Source organism: Corvus cornix, chromosome 7, assembly GCF_000738735.6.
Source record: "Corvus cornix cornix isolate S_Up_H32 chromosome 7, ASM73873v5, whole genome shotgun sequence".
NCBI lineage: Eukaryota > Metazoa > Chordata > Aves > Passeriformes > Corvidae > Corvus > Corvus cornix.
The window spans coordinates 1,270,469-1,281,808 of record NC_046337.1 but is presented as its reverse complement, the minus strand read 5'-3'; the positions used below and the strand labels follow the sequence as shown (position 1 = coordinate 1,281,808).

The following is an 11,340-nucleotide window of genomic DNA, read 5'->3' as shown; positions in this document are numbered from 1 at the left end:
CCCCTGCCATGGGCAGGGACACCTCCCACTGTCCCAGGCTGCTCCAAGCCCCAATGTCCACCCTGGCCTTGGGCACTGCCAGGGATCCAGGGGCAGCCCCAGCTGCTCTGGGCACCCTGTGCCAGGGCCTCCCCACCTTCCCAGGGAAGGATTTCTCCCGAATCTCCGCTCTCCCCCTGCCCTCGGTGTGAAGCCATTCCCTGTGTCCAGTCACTCTCGGCCAGTGCCAGCGCGGCCGCCGAGGCAAAATGGAGGCGGCGGGGTCTCCCCCACCCCCTTCCCCCCCTTTTCCACTCTCTTCCACCCCTTTCCAGGCATTCCCACCCTCGCCCGCGTCCCTCCCCCGGCCGGCGGCGGGACTACGAGTCCCATGGCGCCGCGGGCCGGGGGCGGAGCGGGGCTTTGTGCGGGCGGCATGCGGGGGAGCCGCAGCCGGGGCTGGAGCCGGAGCCGGAGCGAGCCCGCCCCGGGGGGAGGAGGGCGAGGGCGGCGAGCCATGACGGGCGGCGGCGCCGCGGAGCGCCCGCGGTGGTAGAGGGCGAGCGCGGGGCGCGGAGCCCGCCCGGCGCGGGGCGCGGAGCAGCGCGGAGGGGCCGCCATGGGCAACGCGGGGAGCGTGGACGCGCAGCAGACGGAGCTCAGGGCGCACAGCGTCCCCCTGAAGCTGCCCATGCCCGAGCCCGGCGAGCTGGAGGAGCGCTTCGCCGTGGTCCTGGTGAGCGCCGGCCCCATTGTCTGCGGGCAGCGCGGAGGGGCCGCCGGGGAGGAGCGCGGCGGGGGAAGGGGGGAGCGGCGAAAAGTTGGCTCGGGAGCCGGGGACGGGCACAGGTGGGCTCGGCCGGGCGGTGCCGCCCGCGGGACGGGGCCGCGGCTCTTTGTCTCGGCAGCCCCCCGAGGGCCGCCGTGCCCCGGCCCGGGCGGATCCCGGGGCCGGTTCGCCCGGCGCCGGCGGAGCGCAGCCCGCGGGCGGCCCCGGGGAGCGGGCGGTGCGGGAGCTCGGCCGGGGACACCCGCTCCTTCTCCTCCGGGGGACACCCCGCTTCCGCGCCTCCCGGGACACCTCGGGCTTTCTCCTCCGGGGGACGCGGCGGTCCTTTTTCCCCGGGACGCCCCGGTCCTGTCCCCCCACCGGGGGCACCCCGGTCCTTCTCCCCCCGGAACATCCCGGGTTGTGTGCGGGGCAGCGGGGCCGGCGCTGGGCTGCCGGGTTTTCAGTTCAGCAGGACGGCTCGGTGTGTGAGATCAGCTCTCCGGGAAAGGGCTGTGCTTTCCCTGGGCGCTTCCCTGGGCAAACCTCCCGGTTCCTTGGGGTACCCAGGCGGCGCGGCTCGATGGTCGCGCCCCATCTCTTCTGCCGTGCCTTTTTCACTTGGAGCCACGTTTGCGTGTGGAACAGGGGCTGGGGGAGGAGGGCGAGCAGCTCCATGTGCGTGCCATGCCCTGCGCTCGCTGTAATGCCACGGGAGCCCGGCACGGCGAGAGCTGCCGGAGTAATTCCCGTCTCGCATCCCAGAGCCGCCCCCCCGCTCCGTGAACCGCTCCCGGCGCTGGGCGAGGATTCACAAACTGGTGTGTGTTGGGGATTATTTCTGGTTAGACCCAATTAGATTATCATGTCTAAGAAAAGAATAAGCCTATTCAGTCAGGAACCCCCACTGACGAGCCAAATGGCGAGTGAGATGTTACGATTATTAGGCACAGTGGAAAAAGCCTGGTGTCGCGTTGCTCTTGTCGGGGAAACCCGGGGTCGTGTTAGAGACGGGAGATGCTCCCACAGGCGGCACATGGCTCGGAATCCAGTCTGGATTCATCTTTAACTACTATAAGGGCTCCTGGCTCCGTCTGCGTGCGTGGTCTGCGGGAGGAAATCGGTGGGTTTGGGTTAGGGCTGATGGATGGGATCAGTAAAAGGCAGAGACGTCATTTGGGGAAGCGTTAGAAACGTGTAACGTAAATATGGGAGATAACAGCACCCAGCCTGTCATTGCCTGAGCTGCTTGAAAGCAGTGGATGGCCTCTGGTTTTAGAAGATGGACTTCAATTAAGGCTCAGAGTTCGAGTGCTGCAGCTTTGCTGGAGGGAGAGGCCGGCCATGCAGGTGGACAGTCTGTACAAACATGGTGTGGGATGATTTGCTCCCGTTGGTTTCTTCTCCCACTGGGAGAAGCTGCAAGATGGGGCTCAAGCACCACCAAAAATCACCTTCCTGCTGTTCTTGCAGCCAGCCGGGGATGGCTGATGTTGCTGCGGCTTCCAGGAAATATCTGACCGGTTTATGAAAGAATAAACTGCCAGGCTGTCATTATTTTGTTTACTCTGTGGCTCTGAGGGAGAGATGACTGTGCCACTGGTCAAACCCCAGAATGGGGCAGGCAGGAGAAGTGCAGGGATTAACGAGAAAGGAACGATTAGGGGAAAAACGATGAGGAATGTTTTCTGTGGGGAGACAGGATTAGTCAGGAGATGCGAGTATGAAGAAGGAGATGCTGAAGGTTATAAGACTAAATCTCACCTATTTTATGTGCTGTCTTAAGAAATTAGCCTGGCACAAGCGTTGCTGGCACACTCAGAGCCCTGGCGAGGTCCCGGCGGGCTGTGCTGACAATACCAATTTTCATGTCTCTAATGAAATTCCCAAGGCTGATTTGGACTTTGATGAACACGTTGAGTTGCTGTGTGCAGCTCTCGAGTCCTCACACTGGGAGGGCTGTGTCTGTTTCTGTGTGGGGAAGGTCCCTCCTGTGTGTTTTGAAGTTTTATTCTCTCCCCTCGTGCAGAGCAGGGGGCCCTGGCCCTCCAAACCACGAGGAGAGCACAGGCTGGCTGTGATTTCACCGTGAGTGCCGTGACACCAACTGGTTTATTTTTTCCACTTCAAACATGCTGTCCTGAGCTTCTCCAGGATCTCTGGAGTCCCTTCAGCGAGGGGATAGTGTGCCTGGAGGTGATGGACGTGTGCCAGCTTGTGTTTGCTGGGTTGTTAAAGGAGTTTGTGTTGAGGAAGGGCTCTGGTGAGGTGGTCTGTCCACCTCGAACACGCACGGTCACCTCGAGCACACACAGTGACCCCCCTGCCTCCTGATCCTCCCTGAGGTACATAAATTGCAGGACATGATGGGCACTGCTCCAGGTCACATTTTTTTGGGTGAGGTTCTCAAATCTGTGCTCCTCATGGCATCGGCATTCCCAAGGATGTCCTGAGCTGACCGGAGGGCCAGTGATGGCACTGGCTGTGTCACCCCTCCTGGTCTGTTGGGCAGTAACATCAGGGTTTTCCCTGTGGATCTGTGTCTCCTGGTGCTGTTTTTGGCACTGCTGCAGTAGATGTGCTGCCACGGTTCATATGTTGAGTCTGTGCTGGTGAGGACTGGGGTCTGTGCCTGTGTTCCAGGAAGATGTGTTTATGGCGTGCACTTCAAGGAGGAAAATGTGGAGGATAACCCAAGAGAGATCCAGGTTTCAGTCTGTAAGCTGAGTGTTGTTTCTTCCATCCTCTCAAACTGATGGGAATTCTCCCCTTTTCCTGTGAAATAATTCCCTTACTCTCAGGGTTACACAACCATGTGAAGTCCAGGGAAGTAGTGGCATGGTTTTGCCACCGAGTTCCTGACTTGCCTGTGTTGGATCCCAGCTCTGGCTCTGCCTCTGAGCCTCCCAGCACTGGCACATCCCCTTGGGAACATCCCAGCCTTGTCCCTTCCCCAACGCTCTCTTCTCCTCGGCTGTGTTGGACACGTGGGCATAAATCCTGAATTCTGCTAGCCACCCCATGTCTGTCAGAGGAAACCACAGTTCAGCAGAGCGAGGGTGCCAGAAGTGTCCGTAGACGTGGTGGCACCGCTGCTGGGAGCTGTGGGAGCGAATCCCGGATTTCCAGCTCGTGCAGCAGGGTGGTCTCCCTGAACCCAGAACGGGGCTGTGCGTTTGCAGATGCCACGTGGTTTGGAGGAAGCAGCCAGGCCAGGCTTGGCAGGGGAAATCGCTGCCTAATGAGCTGTGATTGACATAATTTGACTGCTGGATTACAAATCTGCGGTGAGGTTAACAGGAAATATCCTCTTACCCCTCCGAGTAGGATCTGGGTGTACAAAGGACTCCTCTGTGCCCGCTGCTGTGGGATGGAGGGCTTGGCCAGAGGGTGAGGGAGGTGTCCCTGCCATCCCCAGGGAAGGTACTTACCTGGAGGCAGGGCAGCACCTCTGCTTTGCCCACAGGAGCATCTTCCTTCCGCTGGAATTTCCTTCTTCGCCCTCAGTTTTGTCCGAGCGTCGTTTTCCATCCCAGGGAAGGCAGTTTGAGTGTCTCCTGCTGAAGAATTTGGAAGCTCAGTGTGAAAACTCCTAATGTTTCCCAGCTGTTTCTCTGTTCCCCTTCCTCATTGTCTATCAGATATGTTAGGCATTGTTTTATAAAATATATATATATATATGGTTTAAGATCTGCAAATCATTATGAAGCACGGCATGGCTGCAGGAGATATCCGTGGGATGGGATGAGCTTCCCTGCTTTGGTGGGGCACTGGATTCCTTGTTGTGATTCCTAAATTCAGCAGAATTCTCTTGGGATGGATTTCAGTTGAGATCCTGAAATACCTGATACAAGTGGGAGTGGTACTGGAAGGTGAGAGACCCTAAAGCAAGTTTAGGAATCTTCAGGAAAAGGAGATTTGTAAAATTCAGGTCTCAAAAAGACCTGTGGGGTTTCCTTGTTGAGGCCTCAGCTTTGACAGGCTCCTGCCACTGGGGTTTTTCCACGAGGTCTCCTTGAAGTGATTGGGGCAGTGACGCTTTTGCTTGAATAAACAACCTGATAAATCACAATGTTAAATGTATATATTTCAGAGGGGTTAAATGTACAGCAGTGCTGGGTGGTGACACTTCTGCCCAGCTGCTTTGTCAGGCAGGGGGTGGCATTTTTAAGTTTTTCCACCCAGACATGACAGGAGAACATTTTTTGTAAAAGTGATTTTTTCCTTGCAGTGTCTGGAATACGAGGGTGCTGTGGTGCGTATTTAGCTGCTGGTAACCCTGCTAAAATTAATTGCAGCTCCTGGAAACCTTAAAAAATGGCTGGGCTGATGTAGATGCATTTATTTTTCTGTGTACCGTTTCTCCATGCCAAATAATCCCATTAATTTGGGTGATGGTGGAGGGATGAACCCTCTAAATTACACATTAAATTTTGTCTAAGATGAACAACAGCAGCTCAAGCAAAACCTCTGCCTTTACCTTTAACCTGCACCATCCTCTTTCCTCAGAGCATTGAAGCTTTATCAAACATCTCCATCAGCTTCCTTAACCCTGTGTGCAAGGTAAAGGGGCTTTTATTGTTTTTATTTTGTCTCCACGAGCAAGGTCGTGCACAAGCTGGCCCCGAGGTGTGAGATGGTCTCTTGTGCACTACTCCACGTCATGGGTGATGCTAAAGAAAGAATTGGAGAGGTGCAAGATGAAATTCAGAGTTTACAAGGTGGTCTTAAATAAAACAGTAGCTCTTGAGGGGTTTTCGATGGGTGATTGAATGACTTGAAGCCACGGGTGGCTGCCTGCAGGCTTTCATTTTAAAAACAGAATCACTTTAGCTTTTCCTGCTGCATGAGGAGGTATTAAAGTGCACAGAAACTTCTCCCCCTGAACAGCCAAACTCAGCAGAACGCAAACCCAAACCAAAATGTTTGATTTCCTCACGTGTTTTCAAAAGTACCTTGGTGTTTTTACTGTATTTTTGGATTGTTGGACAAAGACTCTGAATTATTCAGGCAACTTCTTACAGACTCCAACCCCTTTTGGAATAAAACATCCATGTGAAGGTGTCCGTGGTAATTACCAGCCCGTGTCCTGTGCTTGTGTGGCTGCTTTGGAAGGGGAGTGTTTTCCCCTGCTGGAATTTTGGGTGCTCCTTCCAGCTGCAGAGGGGATTGGGCTGGTGTTCCATGTGGGATCAGCACCACCCCTGGTTTAACAGGGTCCAGGCAGTCTTGTGCTCTCATTTGGAGTCCAGCACCTGCTGAATGAATGAATTTTCCTTCCCAGTCTGTCAGAAGAAGTGGTTTAAATCTGTCACCTTGCTCTGGAGCTCGTCAGGGTGAATGACCCTGCAGGAGTAGCTGGTTTTGTTTTCCTCGTTATCTCTCGCTCAGGATCCATCCTAAAATGAAACCAACCTTTGACATTCACTTTCTGATTTTGGTTTGGTCACTGGGAGGTTACTGAGAGGCAAACCTTGTGCCATCCCTGCGTTTTTCCCCAAACACACTTTTAGTTTGGAGCTTTCTGTTCGTTTTCCAGGCTGTTGCTGTTCTTCCAACTCAATAGTGGGGAAGGGGGGATGAATACAGCCCAGTGTTCCCTCTGGAGGTGGAAAATCCCTGGGGCTGGTGGCAGTTTTGCTTTGCTTTGCTGACCCAGCCACGGCTTGTGACACTCACTTTGGGCTTCTGGAGTGGCTGGGAAGGGTCCTGGGGCAGGTTTGTGCTCCAGGGGCACCAGCACTGCTGTGCCCGGGTGAAAGGGCTGGCACTGGTGCCCACTGTGGATTTATGGCACAGGGAATGTGAGGCCCCTTGGGTTTTGCTGCAATTCCTGCTGCACAAGCTGTTGTCGGAGTTGGTGATGTCCGTCAGGAGAGTTTGGTGCCACTTTTGCGTCTCCCACTGTCCCAGGCTGCTCCAGGCCCCAGTGTCCAGCCTGGCCTTGGGAACTGCCAGGGATCCATGGGCAATCACAGCTTCTCTGGGCACCCTGTGCCAGGGCCTGCCCACCCTCCCAGCCAGGAATTCCTTCCCAATATCCTGCCTAACTTTGGTGCCTTGGAGAGACACCAAGGGCGGCCCTGTGGGCTCCTGCTGCCATCACCAACCCCTTCTGCCCCTGGACCACCAGGACACAACCTCTGAAAAGGCACAGAATCCCAGGATGGCCTGGCTTGGGAGGGACCTTAAAGCCCGTCCCATCCGTCCCCTGCCATGGCAGGGACACCTTTCCCTGTCCCAGGCTGCTCCAAGCCCCAATGTCCAACCTGGCCTGGGACCCTGCCAGGGATGGGGCAGCCACAGCTGCTCTGGGAGTAACCCGGATTTCTGGGATTCTGTGGTCCATAGCCAGCCCTGCCTCTCTCCTGGGCTGGCCTGGGTCTGGCAGGGCAGGCTGGCACCCGGCTGTGCCCGGAGGAATCCGTGGTGGAGCTGTGGCACCGTGACCCTGCACGGAGCTCAACTGGAGAGCTCTCCCCGGCACGAGAACATGAATTATGCAGAAGATGCTAATGCAGCAGCACTTCAGCACCAGTGTATTTGTAAGCATCTGGGCTGCCTCTTGGGTTTGAATCGAGCACTTTCTGATCAGGATCAAAACGCTTCCCCGTGCAGCAAGCCAGGCACGAGAAGGGCTTGGTTTTTCCGGTCCCCTTCTGTGTCCTCGGGAGGTGCGGGGACAGCGGGAGGCTGGAGCTGTGGCTCTGGAGGGTTTTTCCTCTCTGCTGGGAGGTGTAAATGGGGTTTTTCTTTGGTAACCATACAACTGGACTTTCAAACCAGCAGAGCAGTTTGCAGTGTGCTTGCAGGCAGGGGTGGTGATCCGGCTGCTCGGCTGCCGGGGGATTTCCATGGTGAGCAGTGTGCAGCCACATTTTAGACAAACTCAGCTTAATTATTGTTTTCTTTGTTTGGAGGAGTCCATCTGGGAATTCGGCATGGGAAATAAGTGACACTGACTTGTTCAATTTGATTTATACTTGGGTTGGAGAAAATCTCTACCCCGAGCCTCCAGCAGTGCAGCATCCCTGGGGCCAAAGGGCTCGGGCTGGTCAGGTACCAGCACTTGGAGCTGCTGGTGCTTAAAATGTGGGAATTTCCCATTTATCACATCCTGATTTCAGTTCTGGAGGGTCAGTGTAGTGAAATGAGCAGGTTTTCATCATTTCATGCCCTTTCACCCGTTGGCCTCAGGGGCTGTGCTCCCGCCCATGTTGTTGCTGAGAAATGCCGTGCTCCCAGTTAGTTCTGTTCCAGTTTAGGTTGGATCTCAGGGAAAGGTTCTTCCCCCAGAGGGTGCTGGGCACTGCCCAGGCTCCCCAGGGAATGGGCACGGCCCCGAGGCTGCCAGAGCTCCGGGAGCGTTTGGACAGTGCTGCCAGGGATGCCCGGGGTGGGGTTGTTGGGGTGTCTGTGCCGGGTTGGACTGGGTGGTCCCTGGATCCCTTCCAGCTCAGGATATTCCCTGATTCTGTGACCTGTGGGTGGTGAAAGTCTGTGATGTGCACCCCTGTTTTAACAGAGCATCGTTTCACTTGCACTCCTTGCTCTGACCCTGATGTGCTCTGCAGTTCCAACAACCCAAGATGCACGGAATTCCGTCCGGATATACTGGAAAACACAGGCATTAATCTGTCCCAGGCTTTGCCTCTTCCCAAAACAACGCCTTTCACGAGGGTTTCAGTGCAGCGAGACTTGGCTAATGTATAACCTGTGTACGCTGTGCTCTCAGTAACATATTGCAGAAATCCAGCATGTGCTGCTTTTCAGTTTACCCCGGGATCTCTTTAACAAAACAAGCGTTTGTCTGCGGGGACTGCGCAGCGTTAAACATACATTTGGGGAGGATAGTCATAAAGCACCAGAATAGGGGCATTGTCCTGGAAATGAATGCTCCTCACACGAGAGCTGGGCCATGCTGGACCTCCAGGACTCGGCAGTGCAGCTCTTGAGAGCGGCTGTGTGTCCCGGATCATGAGCTGGAGCCGTGCCCGGCGCTTCCCGACGTTGGAGAGGCAAGCGGGGACACCTCGGCACGGCGGCTCTGGGAACTGTCCTGCTCCTGGGACAGCACTCCCAGAGCCTGGGCTGGGCCCCAGGGAGGGATCCCGTGGCAGGAAGATCCATAGGAAAACTCCCAGAGGTTACGACTTCCCTCGTCATGTTGCCTGAGCAGCACAGAGCAGTGTTAGCCATGGAGGGACGGGACACAGGGAATGGCTTCCCACTGCCAAAGGGCAGGGATGGATGGGATATTGGGAAGGAATTCCTGGCTGGGAGGGTGGGGCTGGGCTGGAATAGAATTCCAGAGCAGCTGTGGCTGCCCCTGGATCCCTGGAAGTGTCCAAGGCCAAGCTGGACATCGGGGCTTGGAGCAGCCTGGGATAGTGGGAGGTGTCCCTGCCCATGGCACTGGATAATCCTTAGTGTCCCTTCCATCCCAAGCCTCTCTGGAATTCTGTAGCTCCAGCCTCCTGCCCTTTCAGAAGCTGTGTGCTGGTGGCCCAGGGGCAGAAGGGGTTGGTGATGGCAGCAGGAGCCCCCAGGGCTGCCCTTGCTGTCCCCAGAGTTTGTGGGCAGCTCCAGCTGCTCTCCCCACGTGGGTGTTGGCTGAGGGCAGGATTTGCTCCAGGACAGAACATTCCTGAGCCTTCCAGAATCATACGAAGAAATTTTAGATTTTTTAGTGTGTGTTTGGGTGTTGTGAGAGATACCTTAAAAAATACAAAAATTCCTTTTTTTTTTTTTCCCCTTCTTTTTAATATATATTATTTGGCCAGAAATCCTTTACTATAAAAGGACTTGGGGCAGCTCTAGATTGTACATCTGTTCCTTGTTTGTCTGCGAAATGACTGCACAGTGGAGGCCAAAAGCAGAGAATAGAGGGTTGTACAAATTGGCAAAGTTGCTGAAGTCTTTCAGAAGCCAGTAATTACAATGAAGAAGCAAATTGTTCAATCCAGAAATCCTGGCTGTTCATCCATCCAACATCCTGGCGTGTCCCCCTGTGATTCCCCTTGTCCTGCTTTCCAAAGGACAGAGAACTATCCCAGGCCCACGTGGGGCAGGTTTGGAGCTGGGTGGGTGGCACCGTTACCCAGAGGGTCTGGGAGGTGATGGGAATGGCTTGGCTGAGTTTATGCAGCACTTTCCTGACACAGGTTCCCAATAATTTAGTGTGTTTGGGAGTGCTTCAAAGGCCTCTCTGCCCAGCTCTGAGCCTTGCAAGTGCAGATGATCAAATAAATTAACTATCACAAATATTTAACTTAAAGCCTGCTCAAACAGCAGCTTTGATGTCGAGAGTGTGTGGGGGAGCCTCTGTGTGCCCGTGCACTCTCACAGGGACCCTGAGTGAGCGTTGAATTTGTCTCTCCTCTCAGATATAAGAAGCCTAAAGCTGGAGATGTAAATAATTATTAATTACATTTGTTATTCCCCCTCCGTGGGCAGCAGGGACACGGCGCTGGTTGGCATCGGGGTGAATTATGGCACAAGGAGTTTTATTGGGAAGCTGATGGAAAACAGATTGAACAGTGCAGTCACACTTTTAGGGGACTGTAGGGTTGGCCATGCCATCCCTACAAAGACCTTTGGCTCAGGAGTGATTTGCCATGGCACTGGTGCCAGGTGTGGGCACAACTCTCTCCGGGTAACCGGAATCCATTTGACGTCGGGATAATTATTAAAGCTCCATGGGTTGAGCCAGGAAGTGTTTGGTAATTAATTTGATCCTTGTGTGATAGCAGCTGCTTACAGGTAGCTCGGGTGGATGGCTGTGAGCTGTTGGCTGAGAACTGCAGCTTCCTGAAATAGTCTGGGAGTTGTCACGGCTTCCCGATGATCCGCTCGCGGGGAGTTGTGTCTGAGAGCTCAGCTCTGCTCCGTGTCAGAGCTTCAGCTGCAGATTCCTGTTCTCTTGATCATCTAAATGAGTATCTGAGTGTGGCAAATGCGCGGTGTTCCTTTTGCTAAGTGAAACAAGAACTTCTGTGCTTGACGGGCGTTTTTTAGCCATGAATTTTTCAGGAGCCTCTGGCAGTGCTGTGGAGGAAGGTGAGGAGTGAGAGGGGCTTGGAGCAGCCTGGGATAGTGGAAATGTCCCAGGGGTGGGATGGGATGGGCTTGAAGGTCCCTCCCAACCCAAACCGTTCCGGTATTCCACAGGTCTGTGCCTGAGCAGACGGATGAAGTGCACAAAACACTGTGGGGAAAACGCTTTGCTTCTTAAATTTTGGTTTTTGACTCCTTTAATATGAGACCCTCTGGGGCCTGGGATGGTCAAGGGTGTTCTCCTTGTTACTGTGCTGACCACACCCAGGAGAAGTGGGAGATTCAGCTGACTTGGATCAAATGGCAGAAGAATGGGGGAAGAGGAATTTGGGAAGCTGAGTCTCAGACTGTGCACGGATTAGAGGGGAATGACCTTTCAGCTCAGCCCACACAGGGCTTACAGGGTCAGGTGTGTGACTGGTGACCTTTTCTCCTGTCTGAGGCAGCTCTTGCTCACTCTGACTCTGCAGAAGCTTTGGGACCATTCCCAGCTCTGCCTTTGTTGGCCATCACTTGGTAAGGGAGCAAGAGGTATT

At 54.8% G+C, this 11,340-nt stretch overlaps 1 protein-coding gene across 1 annotated transcript in view; it reads left to right on the top strand.

Moving 5' to 3' along the window:
* The first annotated feature begins 532 nt into the window (after nt 1–532).
* Nucleotides 533–11,340, top strand: part of FMNL2 (formin like 2) — a 111,229-nt gene continuing 100,421 nt past the window's right edge. Inside the window, 1 exon segment of the mRNA XM_039554622.1 lies at nt 533–715. Within this exon segment, the coding sequence (XP_039410556.1) occupies nt 599–715 (117 nt within the window). The 5' untranslated portion in view covers nt 533–598.